The sequence below is a fragment of the Festucalex cinctus genome, chromosome 8 (genome assembly GCF_051991245.1).
Source record: "Festucalex cinctus isolate MCC-2025b chromosome 8, RoL_Fcin_1.0, whole genome shotgun sequence".
NCBI classification, from domain to species: domain Eukaryota; kingdom Metazoa; phylum Chordata; class Actinopteri; order Syngnathiformes; family Syngnathidae; genus Festucalex; species Festucalex cinctus.
This window is the reverse complement of record NC_135418.1, coordinates 601,861-624,065: the sequence shown is the minus strand read 5'-3', so window position 1 is coordinate 624,065 and position 22,205 is coordinate 601,861. Positions and strand designations below refer to the sequence as shown.

Below are 22,205 nucleotides of genomic sequence, written 5' to 3'. Positions count from 1 at the left end.
ACTTTTTTTTTTTAATTGACACAGACACCCACTTCAAATACACGTAAACTTTTTTTTATTTTTTTATTTCTGTCTATTAATAAACAAGCAACAACCACGCCATATGAAAGGCTTTTTTCAGTGACTGGAAATATAGTTAACAAAAAAAAGGGGCAAGCCTGACAGCTGAGCATGTTGAGATGCGAACATCCACTCCAACACAACACATGACTACAACACACACACACCTGAGCAGATGCACACAGAAAGCGTGAGAGTGATGGTGGAGCTGTGTTGTTTTGAAAATTGCAGCCGTCACCACTGCTGTTAGTTTTTTTTTTTTTTTTTTTTTTAAATGATAAGATTTATGTTCAGATTGTGGCTTTTGCAGTTTTAGTTATGAGAGCTTTATTTTATTATTTCATTATTGTAGGATTCTATTGCACTAGAGCTGTGTGCACTTTGTCGTATTGTTCAATAAAATTCATTTTTGAACTTGAATAGAAATATATTGGAAAGAAGAAAATGGTGTTTTACTCATGGAGATAAATTAGCATTAATTGCTATAGAGGTCAAATTATAGGAAGATAATCGACAATTGAATCGGAATCGAATCGAATCGCATTTAAAAGTGAACCGTTAGATTCATCGATGCTTTGAAAAACTATTTTCTAGATGAATCGATTACAAATATAATCGTTTAACCCAGCCATATTACATATTAAAGAATAGCACAACACTTTTCATAATAATACTAACACCTCATTTTAAAATTTAATGTCCATATTACATAATTGTCTGTTATTTATCAAAAGGATAGTTATTTCAAAAAGACCTTTTTATTTATTGAATTTTGAAACTTTTGGGCTTACATACGTAACTGGCTCCGGCTCATGTCATTTGATTGACAGACCAAGTCATTTTTTATTCACTTTTTATTTATTGAATTTTGACACTTTTGGGCTTCCATAGATTTTGCACACCTGTACTTTTAAGTTATATAAGCATTGCTTGGTTCAATATTCATTGTTAAATCAAAACTTGTTTGGTTCCATATTAAAAGATTCATTTGTTCAACATTGACCCACGGCTTTGTTCAATTAAAAATTTTGGCCCACAATGAATTTGAGTTTGAGACCCCTGCTATACTCAAACAGTTTGAAAACGAGCAAAAATACTTGGTGAGACACTTGTGATTAGGGATGTAACGATATCCAAACATCATGATACGATATCACTATATGAAGCTCACGATATGATAAATATCATGATATTGTGGGGAGGTTGGCGATATTAAAAAAAAAAAGAAAAAAAAAGATCACAATATTGTTAAAAAAAAATAAAAACAAGCTCATAATAAAGAAAAGGCACAATATTGTGATTTTGTACATAACAGCAATGTATATAAACAACTTACAATCTCTAAAATAACACTTAATATAGAGGCACTTACTTGCTAATGCACACACACACACACACACACATTGAATTCCTTCACATATTGACTCGGTTCATAAGCATATTACGATCCCCCTCATCTGACCATTAGTGTTGATTTTAAACATAGATGGGGCTAAAACATCCCAAATAGCTAAATGCAGTTTCACCATGTTTGCTTCGAACTCTGGGTTCCACTAGTTAGCCCAAGTCTGTAGATCTCAGATCCCTGCTGGGTTTTGTACTCAGTCAGCATTTCTTGAATATATTCAGGACCCAAACCATTCAGTAATTTATAGACCAGTAGAATAATTTTGACATCTATTCTACAGCTAACTGGGAACCAGTGTAAAGCCTTAAGGACTGGAGTGATATGTTCTGATTTCTTTGTTTTGGTCAGAACTCGAGTCACAATTGGCTGATGTTCTTTTGAGAGAGTCCAGTCAGAAGACCGTTACAGTAATCGAGTCTGGAGATAAAAGTATGGATAAGCTTTTCTGGGTCTGCTTGAAGCAGGCAGTCCTTCAGTCTAGATAAGTTTTCAGATGGAAAAGGCTTGATATGATATGATTGCTGGAAGTCAGGTCTATTAGCACCCCAAGATTTTAAACTTGGCCTTTGGTTTCTCGACTCAAAGTGTTTTCTAACAGCAATCCTTTTTCTTTATTGACGAAAACAATGACTTACGTGTTGTTTTCATTTAGCTCAAGGAAATTTTGGTTTATCCAGTTGTTAATTTGCTGTCGTGACACAATATGTTAATTGAACTGCTGTCATTTGGGGGACAATGATAAATACAGTTGTGTGTCATCTTTATAACTATGATAGTCAATATTGATGTTCTGAAGCATTTGACCCAAAGGTAACATATACAGACTGAACAACAGGGGTCCAAGGACTGACCCTCGAGGGACCCAACATGTCATGGCGATTCGATCAGATTCAAAATTTCCAATGGTCACAAAGTAATGCCTTTCCTCCAAGTAGGATATGAACCATTTAACCCCACCGAAGTTTCCAGCCTGTTCAACAGTATATTGTGATCAATCGTATCAAATGCTGCACTGAGGTCCAATATGACGAGCACCGATACCTTCCCTGCATCAGTGCTCAATCTTATATCAAAAGTCCATTTGAGCTCAGGAACTTGCTGAGTTGATTTAAAAAAAAAAAAAAAAAAAAAAAAAAAACCTTTTCAACAATTTTGGTTAAAAAGGGAAAGTTTGACATAGGTCTATAATTTGCTAGTAGGGAGACATCCAGCGTTCTTTTTTTTAGAATGGGCTTAACGGCGGCTACTTTTAGAGATTTAGGAAGCTCACCTGATAGAAGTGAGCAGTTAATTATGTCTTGGAAATCGATTTGAAGAGATTTCACAATAGTTTTGAAAAAGCCAGAAGGTATTGAGTCAATGCTTTAACTTGACCCAGATAATCCCATCATCTCAAAATTTCATACATTTGATGAGAGTTCCAGTCCTGAAGACATCTAAGAACTTACATTTTATTGTAGTCGTACCACCTACTGGCAAATATGTTCTTTGTTTTTTTTCTTTAACGTTTTTTCAGCACGACCACTATGGTGCAAAATAAGTTTGTGGACCTCTTCGGCCTTGCACTGTCAACAAAATGTGAAATAGTGGGGCAATAGGACCTCTGGGTCAAGTCAAAGCAGCTTTTATTGTCACGGCACATCAGATTTTGCGGCACCGTAATGACTACGCCCTTTGTCTAAAATGTACAATATTCGGTCTCAGCATGATCAACATCTTTAAATATCATTAGCAGTAAGCGGTGTACATGGTTGTACATGTGGCATACATTAGATGTAAACACATATAAGGGTTACCTTTAATTGCAATTTGGCAATGGCTGCTGGAAGTATCTGATCCACACTTTGACTTTGGGGAGGGGATAAAGGAAACACTTTATATCAATTTATGCAAAACATTTACTGAATACAATTGAAAATATACCTCTTTATTAATGTCCTGTTTCTTCGAGAACCCCATTGGCTTGTAGACCATTACTTATGGACAGTATAAACCAAGCCACCAGTAACCAGCCTCTCAAAGCCAAATCGATCAGTAAGCTTAAAATGTAAATGTTCTGATGATTGATTTGTCTAAAGATGATTCAGTTGTTGTCCTCTGTCTCTAGATTGCAACTAAAACCATTAAGAGTGCGCTGCCAGTCGAGGGCCCCCCATCACCCCACTCTGATCCTGAAGATCCTGTTTCACCGGCTCAGGTTCCCTCACTAAGCATGGAGATAGTCGGAAAGAAAACCTTCAACCTCTCTAAACCCCATAGACTACCCAAATGCCCAAAGATGTCCAAGGGTCAGAAAACGCTAAAGGCCAAAGATGGAGGACAGAAGAAAATTAGAACGATACAAGATTCACCCCCTCCACCTAAACTTTCAAGTTTCAAAGCTCTGGAGTCCCATGCAAAGAATATCTTGAGTAAGATGGAGCAGTCAATGAAGCCAAAGGTAAGCACACTGGAAGATGATATTGAAAGGTGTATTCAAGGATTTTCTCAAAAAGTAGAAGCTAAACGTCTGTTTGTCACTTTAAAAAAAGGAAAAAATGCACTTGCGGAAGGCCACCCTACCAGCTCTCCTGCTCGTCCGGGGAAAACGCCTATCAAATGTCGGGAATGTGTGGGCTCACCTTCATCTTCATCTTCATGAGTCCCTGCAGCCGACGTTATGTCATAGATAGTTGTCCTCTTGCGGCTCTCAGCCATTTTCAATATATGCGGTGGGATCGGGGGAGCTGCAACGCTGAATGGCTGAGTCCGAAGCTCACCGGTTACACGCTACAAACATTCGAAGTGCGCATGCACAGCTAGGAACAAGCATGCACGACAATGTCGTTATATCAGATTAATTAACATTATCAAGAACCAACCGTGAAGATGATCCACCTGTAAGACGTAGCGACAATAAATCCTTGAATACACCTTTAATATAGAGTCTTGTGTTGGTACCAGATGTGATCGGGCTGCCAGATCATATCGGGGTCACCTAACGAACACGTAACGCTTACAGTATTGGCTGGAAATTAGCCAGTTGGCATCAAACACTGGAAAGAAAATATTAAAGATGTAATTTAAATAACAAAATGTACTTCTTTCGGCTTTTCCCTTCAGGGGTCACCACAGCGAATCCGTTGCCTCCATCTAACTCTGTCCTCTGCATCTTCTGCTCTCACACCAACTACCTTCATGTCCCCTTTAACTATCCATAAACCTCATCTTTGGGCTTCCTCTCAATCTTCTACCTGGCATTTGGAAACTCAGCATCCTTCTGCCAATATACTCACTAGCTCTCCTCTGGACATGTCCAAACCATCTAAGTCTGGCCTCTCTGACTTTATCTCCGAAGTGGCACTGTCTCCAGACCAAACAACATCGCTGGTCTCACCACAGTTTTATAAACCTTTCCTTTCATTTTAGCTGAAACTCTTCGATCACACATCACACCTGACACTTTTCTCCACCCGTTCCAGCCTTCCTGCACACGCTTCTTCACTTTTTGCTCTGAACTGTTGACCCTAAATACTTAAACTCCTCCACCTTCTTGGTCTCTTCTCCCTGTAACCTCACTCTTCCACTTGGGTCCCTCTCATTCACACCGTCTTGCTACGGCTAACCTTCATTCCCCTCCTTTCCAGGGCAAACCTCCACGCCTCTAGCTTCTCCTCCACCTGTTCGCTGCTCTCACTACAGATCACTATGTCATCTGCAAACATCATAGTCCATGGGGATTCCTGTCTAAACTCGTCTGTCATCCTGTCCATTACCATTGCGAACAAGAAGGGGCTCAGAGCTGATCCCTGATGTAGTCCCACCTCCACGTTGAACTCCTCCGTCACACCTACAGCACACCTCACCACTGTCTTACAGTACTCATACATGTCCTGCACCACTTGAACATACTTCTCTGCCACTCTTGACGTCCTCATACAAAACCACAGTTCCTCTCTGGGAAACCTGTCATAAGCTTTCTCCAGGTCTACAAAGACTTATTCTGACCTTCTCTGTACTTCCCAATCAACATCCTCAAAGCAAATACTGCATCGGTCTTTTTTTGTTTTTTTTTGGTATATTATCAGGACCGAGTGCCTTTCCATTCTTCATCCTCTTCAGTGCCCTTCTCACCTCATCCTTACTAATCTTTGCTACTTCATGGTCCACAACAGTCGCCCTTTCTACTCTTCATTCTCTCTCATTTTCCACATTCATCAACTCTTCAAAGTACTCTTTCCACCTTCCCCATCACACCGCTGGCATCTGTCAACACTCTTCCACCCCTATCCTTTATGACCCTCACCTGCTGCACATCCTTCCCATCTCTGTCTCTTTGCCTTGCCAACCTGTATAGATCAGTTTCTCTCTCCTTACTGTCCTAGCATACAAGTCATTGTAAGCCCCTTGTTTGGCCTTTGCCACTTCTACTTTCAATTTACGCCGTATTTCCCTGTACCAATGTTCCCTCTAATTTTCCGTGTGACTGTGCATTCACGCAAACTTTTTGAGCATTCCATGGATGACACTGAGCGACATCCACGGATATATTTATATACAGACTCACTATGCCACTTAAGTCTCACAACATTTTTTATAAATATGGGCCCACATCATCCACTCAAAAATAATAGAAAACGTAATTTATTCAAACGTGAACATTTCTGAAACGCGTGATGAGCCTAATTGAACAGGCTCGTAAACTACGGCCATATCTGGACTTCCTGGATGGCGCGGTTGCGTGTCGGTCTCGTCAGTGCTGAGTGTTTGTATCATGTATGCATGCATCAAACTGCAGTAGAACAACTGTGTGCGCACCCAAACTGCGATTAAAACTGGAAGTGAAGCGGGAATGGTGTCCTGTTTGTGCGTGGTACGCACACCGCCTGGCGTCACCGTAGTGACGTGATGCCTGTTCACTTTGGACGGAGCTGCTCCGTCCCACAACACGACATGGCGGTTCCCCTTGCATTTAAGATTTTTAGTCACATTTTTCTTTCCCACTCCATTAACCACACGTACTATATAAAGTCTTCATTTTTTTATCGGAAGATAATATAAAAAATACAAACAGTAAATACATTAGCAGGTAAGGATTTTTTTTTTTAATGCGCTGCAAGACATTTATTTGCTGTGCGCTGAGGTGGTCAGAACACTGCCCAATTGCGCACGTGCGCAGCTTAGAGCGAACATTGCCCTGTACTCCTGTCTACTTTCTTCAGTCCCCTTAGTGTCCCACTTCTTCTTAGCTAACCTCTTTCTCTGGATTCACTTCTTCACTTCCTCATTCCACCACCAAGTCTCCTTATCTTCTTTCCTTCCAGATGACATAACAAGGACTGTCCTACCTGTCTGCCTGATCACATTTGCTGTGGTTGTCCAGTCATCTGGGAGCACATCCTGACCATCTCGAGCCTTTCTCAACTCCTACCTGAAAGTCATACAACACTAACTTTTTCAGCTTCCACCATTTCATCTTCTGTTCTGCTTTTGCCTTCTTTATCTTCCTCACCATCAGGGTCATCCTACACACAACCATCCTATGCTGTCTGGCTACACTCTCACCTCCCACTACTTTGCAGTCTTTGATCTCCTTCAGATTACACCGTCTACACAAGATGTAGTCTACCTGTGTACCTCTAACTCCACTCTTGTAGGTTACCATATGTTTCTGCCTCTTCTGGCAGAAAGTATTCACGACAGCCATTTCCATCCTTTTTGCAAAGTCAATCACCATCTGTCCTTCTGCATTCCTCTCCTGGATACCAAACCTGCCCATCACCTCCTCATCTCTGTTTCCTGCACCAACATGTCCATTGAAGTCTGCGCCAATGACAACTCTCTCACTTCTAGGGATGCTCTTGCATCATTTCATCAAGCTCCAACCAAAAATTCTCCTTATCCTCCAGCTCAGATCCTACCTGTGGCGCATACCCACTAACAACATTGATCATCACACCTTTGATTCCTAGCTTCAGGCTCATCACACTATCTGACACTCTTTTTACCTCCATAACCTACTTAACAAACTCCTCCTTCACACTAACTCCTACTCCATTTCTCTTCCTTTTTTTTTTTTTTTTTCTTTTAAGAGCTCAGAATTGTTCATTCGGTAGTCTTACCGATTCAACGTCTTATCATCATTGCTCTTTTTTTTTTTTTTGTGTGTGTGTGCGTGCGTTTGCGTGTTTGCGTGCGTGCGTGTGCGTGCGTGCAAATACGTATAAATTTATACTCATTAATTCACCTAAAGCCTTATAAATATCCCATTACCCTTCGCCTTAACCAGGTACTTCAGAATCCTGCCAGAGTCGTGAAGTTTAAATGGTCAGGAGACCAGAGAAAAGGTCAGAAAAAAATAAAGAGAAAAGAAAGATAAATCAAAGTGAAATCCAGCACCGACCAAACACTTCCTGCCTTCCCCATGATTACAAAATCAAAGTCTTACGCCAACCCCGGAAGCCTCTAAATTCCAGCAAATTTAGCGAGATCTCAAGAGACCAGAGGAAAAACTAAAGAGAGGAAGGAGGGAAGGATCGATAAGGCAGAGTGAGATCCATAGAAGCCAGTACATCCAATCCATCAAAGTGAAATCCAGCACCAACAAAACCCCTTACAAAACCAGAGTCTTATGCCAACCCCAGAAACCTCAAACTTCCAATAAATTGAGATCTCAAGTGACCAGAGGAAAAACTAAAGAGAGGAAGGAGGGAAGGATAGATAAAGCAAAGTGAGATCCACAGACCCAGCACCCACTGATTCAAGGGGCTGTGGGAGGGAGAGGCTACTTCTGTTGAGTTTCAGTAGATGCTGGTGCGACGGATCTGGCATGCATAAGGACCACCACCAAAGAAAGAAGCCGTCAACCGCGGTCCAGCAAAGCGAGCACCGCCCCCCCCGAAATCCCCAGGCCGCGGCAGCACCAAGGCCACCCCCAAGCCACCCGAGCGGACACCGGTCGGCGAGCCGACCCAGACGCCCGGAACACCCCGGCCCACATCCCCGAGCCCAAGGCCGCAGAACGAGGCCCAGCGGGGCCCCACAGCGCCCCACCGGTCCCCAGCCCCCATCCCCCCACGACCCCCCCGCACCCCACCCAAACCCGCCACCCACCACGACCCAGGCCCCACCACCCCCGGCCCCCAAACCCCCGAACACACCCCGACCCCCAACACCCAAACCCCCACCCACCCATACCTCCACCCCCCCCAAACAAGCACCCCCCCCCCCCCCCACCACCACCCCCCCGACGACCGCCGTCCGGACGAGAAACATCACCTGCAAGCAGGAACTAGGAGAGCTAGCTTGCGGCGGCGGATGGTAAACCACTGTTCAACTTGCTTCCAGTACAGACTCAATGTCAACAAGAAACTTTCTCGTCCGGACAAGAAACATATTTAATTTTTATTTTTTTCCCATATCACTTGAGGGGCTCCGTAGAAACCAGCTCCTAAACTTCTAACTTTGCTCCCTTTCCTCCTGGTCTCCTGAACACACAGTATGTCCACCTTCCTCCTCTGCATCATGTCAACTAGCTCTCTACCTTTTCCTGTCATACTTCCAACATTCAAAGCCCCTACTCTCAACAGCACCGATGGCGGGCATTGTTAACCCAGGCCACAACCGATCCGGTATGGCAGTCATATATTTGATCCGCATGTTTAGTTTGGCCAAAGTTTTACGTTCTATGCCTTTTTATTTTTTTCCTAGAGAGAGTTCAGAATTGTTTATTCGGTTGTCTTACCGATTCAACGTCTTATCATCCTTGCTCTTTTTTTTTTTTTTTCATGCGTATTTTTGCGTTTGTGTGCGTGCGTGTGCGCGTATGTGCATGCGAGTGTATGTGCGTGCGTGCATGTGCGTGTAAATACGTGTAAATTTATACTCATTAATTCACCTAAAACCTAATAAAAATCCCATTACCCTTCACCTTAACCGGATACTTAAGAGTCTCGCCAGAGTCGTGAAGTTCAGACGGTCAGGGGACCAGAGAAAAGGTCATAAAAGATAAAAAGAAAAGAAAGATAAATCAAAGTAAAATCCAACACCAACCAAACACTTGCTGCCTTCCATATGGTTACAAAATCAGAGTCTTACGCCGACCCCAGAAACCTCTATATTTCAACAAATTAAAGAGATCTCAAGAGACCAGAGGAAAAACTAAAGACAGGAAGGAGGGAAGGATAGATGAGGCAGAGTGAGATCCACAGAAACCAGCACATCCAGTCCATCAAAGTGAAATCCAGCAACAAGCAAACACCTCCTGCCATCCGCATAGTTACAAAACCAGAGTCTTACGCCAACCCCAGAAACCTCTAAATTCCAACAAATTAAGGAGATCTCAAGACACCAGTGGAAAAACTAAAGAGAGGAAGTAGGGAAGGATAGATAAAGCAGAGTGAGATCCACAGACACCAGCACCCACTGATTCAACGAGCAGTGGGGGGGAGAGGCGAATTCTGTTTGAATTTCAGTAGATGCTGGTGTGATGGATCTGGCATGCATTAGGACCGCCACCAAAGAAAGGAGCCGTCGACCGCGGCCCAGCAAAGCGAGCACGGCCCCGCCGGAATCCCCCAAGCCGTGGCAGCACCAAGGCCACCCCCACGCCACCCGGGCGGCTACCGGTCGGCGAGCCAACCCAGACGCCCGGAGCATCCCCGCCCCCGCCCCGCACCCACGAGCCCGACGCCGCAGAACGAGGCCCGGCAGGCCCCCACAGCGCCTTACCGGTCCCCAGCCCCTCAACCCCCACAACCCCACCTACACCCGCCACCCTCCACGACCCAGCCCCCCCCACCCCCGGCCACCCACACCACCACCCAACCCCAAGAGCCCCCCCGAAACCGGCACCTTCACAATAGCTCCTACTCCATTTCTCTTCCTATTTAAACCATGATAGAACAGTTTGAAAACAGCTCCTAAACTTCTAACTTTGCTCCCTTTCCTCCTGGTCTCCTGAACACACAGTATACCCATCTTCCTCCTCTGCATAATGTCAACCAGCTCTCGATCTCTTCCTGTCATACTTCCAACATTCAAAGCCCCTACTCTCAACAGCACTGATGGCGGGCGTTGTTTACCCAGGCCACAACTGATCCGGTATGGAAGTCATATATTTGATCCGCATGTTTAGTTTGGCAAAAGTTTTACGTTGGATGCCTTTCCTGACACAACCCTCTGTATCTTATCCGGGCTTGTGCCCCCTCGCGGCTACATTAAATAACAAAATGTACTGAAATAGTAAACACGTAAATGAATATAAAAGAATATAAAAGCAAGATACATTGAATAAATAATAAAATAGCTTGAATAAATGATAAATACACATTAATTGCCTGAGATGTGACAAATATTGTCAGTTAGATTGTTGTGTTCCGATTATCATGAAGACTGTTTTTGCTATATTGATCTCAACGGCAAGCGTGAAAGCGCTTCAATCTGTTTTATTATTTCTTTAATCTTAAAGTATCCTGCTTTTATATGCTGAGGTTTATTAACTCTTTGACTACCAGCCATTTCAATGGAGCAACCCCCCTCGATCCCAGCCGTTTTCCTGGATTTTGGCTGATCTTGCAAGGCCCACAGAATATTGAGTTATTATGCTATTTAAACATGGGACATACCAAAAGAAAGATTAGACTCTCTTCTTTCGACAGAAAAAAAAAGATGTTTCTATTGTAGCGATAATTGGATCGTCTTTTGGACGAATTAATAATCTGGACGTTACAGAGGTAAATTGTATTTACCTCGATAACCTCTGGGGCACCACGTTGAATTTGCTTGGGTTAACAGGAGCAAACAATGACCAAAATCCTTCTTTCATCAGTCATTGATAATCTAAAGTCGCCACACTCGATATTCAGTGGTTCGTTGTACTAACAAAAGAATAATAATCCACTCGGAAACACAGATGACTTAGGCGGAATACAGTTCATAAAACATGCATTTATTCACGATTGCTACACTACAGAATCAAAATACTGCCTATCTAACTATTCTACCGTCAGAAGAAAAGAAATAAAATAAAGCGAATGAAAATAAGGAAGGAATGCGAATGAATAAAGAAACAGGGAAAAGAGAAAATTTGACCTGCCAGATTTGTGATGTTTTCAAACGTAAGTGGCACACAGTGGATACGCCGAGGTAGAAATCAAGCGCACTTACGAGACCTGGAGTTGCGTAGCAACGAACAGAAGTGGCGGCCTTTTTGACAAGGGGGAAAAATAGTCAATGTTCGTTGAAAAATGCAAGAAAAAAAAAGGTTTATTCCACAGGTTAGCACGGGGGCCACGCCAGGGGCCTGACGTAGTTGCGCGGCTCGTCCCTTGATTGGTTGGTCGACTTGGCGAGGTTGGTTCTGCCGGACGGCTGCCCGGCTCCAGTGTTGCAGCTCGGTCAGTACGCGCCTGCGTACGGGGAAGGCCAGCCGTTGGAGGTGCGTTGGCACTGCGGCGGAGCGCCACCGAGTAGCAGGTGCGGTGCGCGGCTTAGGTGCACAACCTTGAGTCCGGCGGTGCGTTGCAAGTGTACCCGGGACCGAGAAGGTCGGGCGGGTGAGCACCGATAGTGGAACAAAAAAACGAAAGAGTCTTTAGTCAGCGTTGCAGTTGACTTGCTTTGGCGTGGCGTGGAGCGAGGATCCGATTTCGTTAACGGATCCTGCTAGGGAAGAAAAAGGCCACGTGGTTTGCAAGTCTCTTAGAACAAAGAGTTCGAGCAGCCTGGCTGGGCCACTGGCAAGTCGGGCCAGAGTTTTTGGAAGAGCTTGTGAGAGCAGGAAGAGGGCAAGAGCGCAGGAAGAGGGCAAGAGAGCGGGCAGTGGTCTGCTCATCCTTTTTATAGTTTCTGGGTGGGGCGAGCAGGTGAAGGCACACCCTTCTGTTCGCTCGCGCAGACTCTCAGAGGAAAATTATTAAAAAGGTTAATAATTTGGCATTAAATTTGGTCAGTCTGGCAAATCAGTTTTCCCACACAACCCGTTTAACACACATTGTAATTAATGCATCATAAACTAACTTGTGAGGTAACTTCTACTTGTCTAATCTGACTGAACTGAGAGACATTGATTATCTTTCATTCTTTATGGAGTACACATGAAATAGGATGTTCATACACACAAAGATATAACATGAATCATTCGTAGTTCAGTTGTCTGTCAAGAATTATCATGATATAAATGTGTAAAATGCGATTACTTATATGAATTGTCACTAAGGATAGTTCCAAGTTTCGCCACTTGGAGGTGTTGTTGCTCCATCTAGACGTTCCAGGAAGGGCGAGGCGCCAGAGTATCCTTTTGTGATTGATAAGAAGTCAGGAACATTCCTTTGATCGGTCATTTGTGTATTCCAAACCATTGGAGCCATTTGTTCGGGCTCCGAGAAGACTGCTTGAAATACACTCCTTCGGCAGACGCATAAATTCCTTTGTCACCTGGTCAGTGGCTTCAAAAGAGTTTTGTTGGTGGCTGGGTAGCCACCTGCCGAGCTGACCAGGCTTGGATCCTGTCTGGGCAGTGGAATATTCATGCACTGCAGAGAATTTGCTTTAGGAGAAGCAAACTTAAAAAAAATTAGATGGTGAAATGGACCTAGGCAATAGTTGTTACACTATCTTATTCCGTTCTGTAGTTATCAGTGTTTGAATATGGCTAGGTTTTGTGAAAATTCCCATTTTTGACCAAGAAATGGGAGAAAAAAGGGCTTTTTGTAAAAACAGACATTTCAAGCACAACTTTTACTTTATTAACACTGCTAGTTTTTCTTCTGACAGCTCAAACATCTAAATAATGTTTTCCTTCTATAAAAAAACAAAAACAACATTACAAAAAGTGCTTTTAACAACAAAAATAACAGTTTATTGAACATAAAGAACTATTGAACTAAAGAAGTTGAACTATGTACATAAGTCCCTGTCCGTGCATGTGGGATGTCTTTCGGCTGCCATGCGCTTCGCTGCCAGCTCCAACCATCCCGACAACTTCTAGATGCACCACCTGTACATTGTAGAACCATAAACAATTGCAAATATTAAATATTTTATTGCTGCTATATGAAGTATAGTAGGCTACATTTATTCACCTTTCTTTGCACCAACAAAGGAAGGCCAAGCTCTCTGGCTGCTGGATGCGTCTGTAATTGATTAAAAAAAAAATATATATATATATATATATATATATGTGTGTGTAAAATTACCACAGGGTTCACAGTCGATCTGTTGTTTTTTTGCTACGTATTGACATTCTCCCACCTTTCTCTAAAACTATGACTAGAACTCAAATAATAACAATGACAATACACAAATCCATCCATCCATCCATTTTCTTGACCGCTTATTCCTCACAAGGGTCGCGGGGGCTGCTGGCGCCTATCTCAGCTGGCTCTGGGCAGTAGGCAGGGGACACCCTGGACTGGTTGCCAACCAATCGCAGGGCACACAGAGACGAACAACCATCCACACTCACACGCACACCTAGGGACAATTCGGAGCGCCCAATTAACCTGCCATGCATGTCTTTGGAATGTGGGAGGAGACCGGAGTACCCGGAGAAGACCCACGCGGGCACGGGGAGAACATGCAAACTCCACCCAGGAAGGTCCGAGCCTGGACTCGAACCGGATACACAAATCGGTGTTTTTTTTTTTTTTTTGCTACATATTGACATTTTCCCACCTCTCACTAAAACTTTGACTACAACTAAAACAATAACAATACACAAGTCCGTCTATCAACCTAGCGATTCTGCACATGCACACACACACACACCCATATATTTGTCCACTACATTTACAAGATGCATGACTTGTACATGTATTATTAGTGTTACTGGCAACTTTATTCTATGGGAGGACAAATGATGCTTATAACTGCCTTATGAGGGCATTGGGGGTGACGTGTGAGCTACGAAGGGGAACTTAGCAAGTTAGCGGGCCTTACCTCCTCATTCTGGAGCGGGGTTCGGAGAAGGCTCCCTGCTGCTTCATCTCCAATCTGAAGGCACACGCTCCTCTGAAAGGTCAGGATCCAAATCTGGTTTATACTCGTCATCCTCCAAATCGGTGTGATTGACGTGATGATCGATCGTCCTCCCGGTCTCCCGGTAATCGTCCTCGCTTGACGCGGCCGGTGGCGCGTCGCTCAACGGCTGCTCGACGCGTTTCTTCGACGTGAAACTTGATCGCCGCCATCATCCTTTGATGACGATGCTTTTACAGCCGAAAATAACTCATCTAGTGTTAACTGTTGTGTTTTTCTGTCCATCGCTCGCTCTCTTTCTTCCTCCGCGGCTTCCGCGTTAGCCGAACCGGCCGCCTCGCACCCCCGCCCACCTCCACCCGTCAACGCGTACACTATTTTTTTTCTTCTACAAAGTGATCCTTGCGTGACTGTGGCTGTCTTTTAGTTGTTGCCACCCACTGGCCGTTGTTAACGTCGCAGTCAAGCCTGATCCTTCACTCAAAAGCTGCGTTAGACCCTAATCTAATGTATACCCTAGCATAAAAAAAAAGCCGTATGATGTACTAGCATAAAAAAAAAGCCGTATGATGTATATATACGTCATGTGTAGGCGGGGACAATGACGCCTATGACGTACATATACGTCATATGAATTAAGAGAGTTAACATTTACAATTTTAGTCCATACATTTTATTTAAATGACATTTTCTTTCCAATGTTTAGTCAACCATCATTTTTTTCGTATAACTGTATTGAATTGTAAACAGACAATTTCCAGCCAATCCTTTAGCGTAATGTCATCGATAGGTGACGCTGATACAATCTGGCAGCCGTTCACATCTGGTGCCGACACCGGATTTTTCACTTCTGCTACATGCCCTCCCCCTTTGCAGAACTTATGAATTCCACTCAAGGTGCACTTTGTCTCCATTGCATTGCAAACTAATGTTTGTGAGGGGGAGGGGCTAGTAGGTGCTCACCATCGTACAGCAAATTATGCACACTCACCCTGCTGCCAGAGGTTGCTTGTTGTAATGACAAACTGTTTTATTTAGTCAACAGTTGTCCACAATCATCCTGTTTTGGCTTTTGAGTCCAGAAACATTTTGAATTTGCTGTAAAAACTCTTTAATGGCCTGTCATTTTACGAAGGGCATACTTGTGTCAAAGGTATTTCACTGAAAATCCTTCGTGAATGGGAATTTGATTGTCGATTACACACCAATAATGAAAATTTATGCTGAAAATCTCACAATTTCAGAGGACAGGGGAATTAAATTAGCACACTAAACAGCTCATTTTCGGTTTTGAAAAAAGAAAACCCAAAAGAAACAGAAGTTGTAACTTCAGAAACACATTTTTTATTTCACATAAAGATAAAGATAAGCAATCTGACTACATACGAACAAAGCGCTACATGTAAATTGGAGAAATATAACATACAATTGTCCCATCTAGCAGTTTCCACATTCCCAAGGTGAAGCTTTCCTACTAGTCTTTTTTTTTTTTAACCTGCACAGCATTCCAGTGAAGAGAGAGACAACATTTTGGGGGACAAAACGAATGATGACGGCATGAAAAGATTCCAAGGATGAAGTTTGCTCATGAGGACTTAGTTTTACAACATCCTTCAGCGTCAGTTTATTTCTAAGCTTCCTATCCAACTTGTCGAAGGCTGGTGTTTCTACAAACGAAATGGGAAGATAATTTTAGAGAATATATTTTATTGTGCAATATGATCACAGGTGAAACCCAATGTAGATGTGTAGCTGTCTGCTTGGAGCCATTTGTGCTTGTCTGTTGTCTTGTGGATCTCATGCTCACAAATTGTATAGACAGGCCCCTTGTATGTCTCGCACGTGGTTCAGAATCGCTTTTCATCTGGTAATTCTCTCCGGACCTGATGTACAGGAAGCTGCAGTCCAGTAAATGTGGTTGTTGATGCTCTTTATCCACTGCTGGAGTTTTTTGCAGCCCTTTGTCTTGCTGATCGCATGCAGTTTCTTTGCAATACATTTAGTGTGAGCAACATACATTGAGTAAAATGAAATGTATATACAAATATATGTTTTTGCACTACCATCTACGATGTAGTTTGGTTAAGGATTTGAGTGGCAGAGTTCTGGACCATTTAAAAAATAAAAAATAAAAAAAATAAAAATAATAATAGTTACAATCATCATGGAATATGACACCTGTTCCCAAGGAAGTAGGTTGTGTATGAAGCAAGGCAGATGTTAAAATTCTTGATGTTGCATGTGGAAGTTGGCTGAGTGGGTAATGTAATTAATGTCTTGGAATGACAAAATGTTGTCAAGGATAATAACCAGACACTAACCCTTTGAGGAGGGGTAAACTGAGGTGTTATCAACAGATGGAAAATCTAAATACATACCTTTTGCCATGTACCAGACATCATAGTAGTGTGTTCTCTCGCTCCCGGAGAAACTTTCGTACTTGTGGATGACGATCTGTGACAATGCAGTCAATGGTGATGCCACGCGACTCCATCAGTGCCAGGCTCCTTGTAAGGCCCTCTTTCTCCATATGGTAGCCACTACCAACCTCATTACTCTGGCAACATAGAAAAACATCATCCATCCATCAGAACCGCAGATTGTAAGAAAATACAAAATGGTTTGATTTTCAAAAGCCAATCAATGGCCAATCTACAAGGTTGGTTAAATATTTTTATTGAAGTGTATACCAAAAGCAGAACATCCAGATTCATGTAAACATTTACAACAGTCATATACACCCACATTTTTTAATGTGCTTATTTAACATTTAAACAAAAAAAAAACAGGCAAAAAGAAGATACAATAATAATAAAACAAACCAAAACCAAGCAGAATTTAATTTAAATAAATAAATAAATAAGTGGGGAAGGGAGGGCGTTGAGCGTTAACCTGTCTTGAAGAGGTCCATAAAGGGTTGCCACTTGTCAAAGAATTTTGTCAAAGTACCATTTCTTGAATATCTTATTTTCTCAACTTTCAAAAAGGACATGACATTGTTGGCCCACTGGGTGTGTGAGGGGGCACTTGTTGATTTCCAGTTGAGGAGAAGGCTTCGTTTAGCAACGACTGACACGACTCGGCTGAGTCGAAGAAAAACGGATCCCAGAAAGGCAGGCTCAGAGAAGGAAAACAATCACGGTTTATTCTTTGAATCAACCGGAGAAGCAAAACTTGCTCGCAGGCAAGATAACGCGGATCACAATGAACACTTGCACTCAGCAAGGAACCCGAAGGTAACAGAAAACACTCGCAAAAGGCAAGGAACACGAAGTTAACAAAAAACACTTGCAAAAGGCAAGGAGCACGAAAGTAATACATAACACTTGCAACCGGCAAGGAACGCGAATGTAACATAAAACACTTGCAAACGGCAAGGACGCGAATGTAACAAAAAACACTTGCAAAAGGCAAGGACAGAGTAACAAACACAAAACACTTGCACCCGGCAAGGACTACTCGAAATAGAAATGCGGAAATAATCAAAAAGCGAAGTAAACAACAGAAAGCGACGCGGAAATACACACGTGAATACAGATTAACCGAGGACGAAAACAGATTCAATGATTTTACCAACTTGGAAACGCGGAGAACACTTGGACACACTGGTGAGCAAATAATAATCCGACAGCTTGCTGTGCAGCTCGGAGTCCTTTTAAAGTCCTAATTGTCAACGCGATGCAGGTGCGGGGCTGGGGAACGCCCCCCTCGTTGTTGGCACTGGAACACACACACAAAAGCACAACAGGCTGAGAACCGAACCATGACAGTACCCCCCCCTTAACGGACGCCCCTTGGCGGACCACCTGGCTTATCTGGATGAGCAGCATGGAAAGTGTCGAGCAAAGACGGGTCAAGGATCCAGGAGCGGGGGACCCATTGCCGCTCCTCTGGTCCGTAACCTTCCCAGTCGACCAGGTACTGGAAGCCCCGGCCCCTGCGCCTGGAGTCCAAGATCTCTCTGACCGTGTAGACGGGATCCCCATCGACCACTCGGGGAGGCGGCGGCGCGGGTGCAGGCGGGTTCAGCGGGCTGGGAGTCTCTGGCTTGAGGAGGGAAACGTGGAACACTGGATGCACCTTGAGTGAAGGTGGCAGACGGAGTTTCACAGTTACAGGGTTGATGATGGTGAGTATTTCGAAGGGTCCGATGTAGCGCGGACCCAATTTCTTCGAGCAGCCAGCCAGACGCATGTCCCGGGATGAGAGCCAGACCTTGTCTCCTGGCTGGTACGAAGGCTCCGGACGCCGCCGACGGTCCGCAATCTCCTTATTGCGGGCCGCAGAACGGGATAGCGCCGCTCGGGTCTCCCGCCATACCTTGTGGGCCCGCCGGAGGTGATGCTGGATGGTGGGCAGTTCGACGGGACCTTCTTGAGAAGGGAACAGAGGTGGCTGGTAGCCGTACGCCGCCTTGAAGGGTGAGAGACCTGTCGCAGAGGACGGCAGAGTGTTCGTGGCGTACTCGATCCAGGAGAGGTGCGACGACCAGGATTCCGGATTGTGCAGGCACACACATCTTAGAGCTGCTTCTAGGTCCTGGTTGGCCCTCTCCGTTTGGCCGTTGGTCTGGGGGTGATAGCCAGAAGACAGACTGACTGTGGCGCCCAACAGCTTGCAGAATTTCCTCCAGACCTGTGAGACGAATTGAGGACCACGGTCGGACACCAGGTCCACTGGAATGCCATGAAGACGGAAAACATGACGGACGAGGAGTTGTGCAGTTTCCCAGGAAGATGGCAGTTTGGCGAGGGCAACAAAGTGAGTTAGTTTTGAAAATCGGTCGACCACTGTCATGATGACCGTGTTTCCCCTGGACCGGGGGAGGCCGGTGATAAAGTCTAGCGAGATGTGCGACCAAGGCCGCGCCGGGATGGGTAGCGGCCTTAAGAGTCCCATCGGCGGCTGGTGGGACGATTTCCCGCACGCGCAAGCGGTACATGCCTTGACGAACTCAGTGACGTCCTTTTTCATGTCGGCCCACCAAAACCGCTGGCCGACCAAGGCAAGAGTCCGGTTGATTCCCGGGTGACAAGCAACTCGTGAGGTGTGACCCCACTGGAGGACCTCAGCCCGCACCGGCTCAGGGACAAACAGTTTCTCAGCCGGGCACTCCTCCGGAACAGCAATCCCTTCCTGTGCTTCCATGACTCGCTTCTCGACCTCCCATCGAACTGCCCCCACAAAGCAATGTGCGGGTAGGACCGGTTCCGTTCCAGCCTCCGGCGTGGCCGCATCGTGGATCCGGGACAAGGCGTCTGGCTTCTGGTTCCTGGATCCTCGGCGGTAGTCCACGACGAAGTTGAACCTTGTGAAGAGTAAGGCCCAACGTGCTTGCCGTGAGTTGAGTCTTTTGGCTGACCGAAGGTATGCCAGGTTCTTGTGGTCCGTCAGCACCCTAAAGGGTTCCTTGGCGCCCTCCAGCCAGTGTCGCCATTCTTGTAGAGCCAGCACGATAGCCAGAAGTTCCCTATTCCCGACGTCGTAGTTCGCCTCCGCTGGACTCAGTCGCCGGGAGAAGAAGGTGCAGGGATGGAGCTTCCCGTCTTCTGGCGACCGCTGGGACAGGACCGCCCCCACTCCTGAATCCGACGCGTCAACCTCGACCACAAAGGACAAATCTGTATTAGCGTGGATGAGCACTGGCGGATTTACAAACTGCTGTTTCAATTTTCCAAATGCCTCATCAGCAACAGGTGACCACCTAAAGGGTACTTTACTCGACGTCAGTTTAGTAAGGGGGGCAGCCCGTAAGCTATAATCCTTGATAAAGCGACGATAAAAATTAGCGAATCCTAAAAATCGTTGTAACTGTTTACGGTTTTTGGGAGTCGGCCACTCGACCACGGCTTGAGTCTTTACCGGATCCGCCCGTAATTGCCCTCCCTCAATAATGAATCCCAGGAATTGTACAGACTTGGCGTGGAACTCGCACTTCTCTGCCTTCACATAGAGCCGGTTCTCCAAGAGACGCTGGAGGACCAGGCGGACATGTTGCCTATGCTCCTGAATGTCGCGTGAGAAAATCAGAATATCGTCGAGATAAACAAAGCAAAAGGTGTTTAGCATGTCTCTAAGGACGTCATTAATTAAACACTGGAACACGGCGGGGGCATTAGTCAGTCCAAACGGCATTACACAGTATTCAAAGTGTCCGAGTGGTGTCTTGAATGCAGTCTTCCACTCGTCCGCTTCCCGTATTCTCACTAAATGATAGGCGCTTCGTAGGTCCAGTTTAGTAAAAACTCGGGCCGACTGCAATGGAGCGAATGCTGAGTCAAGCAGAGGAAGGGGATATTTATTCTTAACGGTAATATCATTCAGACCGCGATAGTCGACGCAAGGGCGGAGTGTCTTATCTTTTTTCTCAATGAAAAAGAATCCAGCTCCTACGGGAGACTTGGACGGGCGTATCTGACCTGACGCTAGCGACTCAGTAATGTACTCCCGTAAAGCGTCCTGTTCCGGCTGGGACACTTGATATAGCGTGAACCTGGCAATGGTGCACCGGGAATCAGGTCAATCGTACAATCATACGGCCGATGGGGTGGCAAGGCTCGTGCACGGTCTTTACTAAAAACCTTACTCAAATCATGATACTCCTTGGGGACGTGGTCAAGACATACCGGTTCGGGAGTTAAGCTAGCTGGTACCGATGTAGCCCCTCCTGCCGACTTTAGACAGTGGGCATGGCAGAAGGGACTCCAGTTATCTAAAGCCGGCTTTTCCCAGTCGATGTCCGGATTATGCGTTCTAAGCCATGGAAGGCCCAACACTAGGGGCGCAGAACGGGACGGCATAATAAAAAACCTCCTTCTCTCCTCGTGATTTCCCGAGAGTTTCAAGTTCAGAGGACCGGTAGACAGTCGGACCTCCGCCAATAAGTGCCCGTTGAGGTCGAAAACCTTTTTAACTCTGTCTAAGGCCTCTACCGGGCTTCCTAACGCTTCCACCACACCCGGGTCTATAAAGCAATCATCTGCCCCAGAGTCGATCAATGCACTCACCCTCACACTCAACCCGTATCCTGACAGCTCCCCGGACAACTCTAGCCGTTTCTCACTAAGAGAAGACCCCGACGGCGGGCATAGTTCGGTTCCCCCCGGTTCATGCTTACCCAGGTCCGCTTCCGGCTCGGCCTTCAGGAGCTGATCGGCCCGGCCCCCCAGTCGGGCGGTCGGTCGCGTCTTGCGATTAGGTCGTGCTGGGCACGACGCCACTCGATGCCCCGGTTGACCGCAGTACAGGCAGGCACCAGCGAGCCACCCGCGGCGACGCTCCTCTGGGTGCAGACGGCCACCACCCATTTGCATGGGCTCCCCTCCATTGTCCGGCGGTCCAGGAAGGGTGCGGGCGGCGGAGTCGTTGAGGAAGAGTCTGCACATGTCCTCGTTCGCGGCTGCTCCATGCCGCTCCACCGCTCGTTCTCGGCCCCGTTCCCGTAGCCGATTGTCCAAACGGATCGTGAGTTCAATGAGACCCTCTAACGAGCTCGTGTCGTCGCGAACTGCGAGTTCATCCTTGAGCTGTGTGTTCAGTCCTCGACGAAAGACACTCCGCAACGCACAGTCTCCGAACCCGCTCTCCGCGGCCAGTATGCGAAACTCGATGGAATAATCAGCGACCGATTTTTCCCCCTGAACTAAATCTAGCAACCGACCCCCGGCCTCTCTCCCCCTAACCGGATGATCGAACACGCGTTGAAATTCACCCACAAAATTTGGAAAAGAGGACCGAAGGTCTGGTCGCGCGTTGCTCACCACCATAGCCCAGGTAGCGG

At 45.4% G+C, this 22,205-nt stretch overlaps 1 protein-coding gene across 13 annotated transcripts in view; it reads left to right on the top strand.

The window, feature by feature from the left end:
• Positions 1–22,205, top strand: part of phf2 (PHD finger protein 2) — a 628,982-nt gene that overhangs the window by 146,405 nt on the left and 460,372 nt on the right. For all 13 annotated transcript variants that reach the window (XR_013284755.1, XM_077530649.1, XM_077530645.1 and 10 more), the window contains one exon: positions 3,576–3,908. Coding sequence is in view for 12 of the 13 variants with exons in the window: in XM_077530649.1 (XP_077386775.1) it covers positions 3,576–3,908 (333 nt within the window). In the remaining variant the exon portion in view is untranslated. The remainder of the gene's footprint in view (positions 1–3,575; positions 3,909–22,205) is intronic.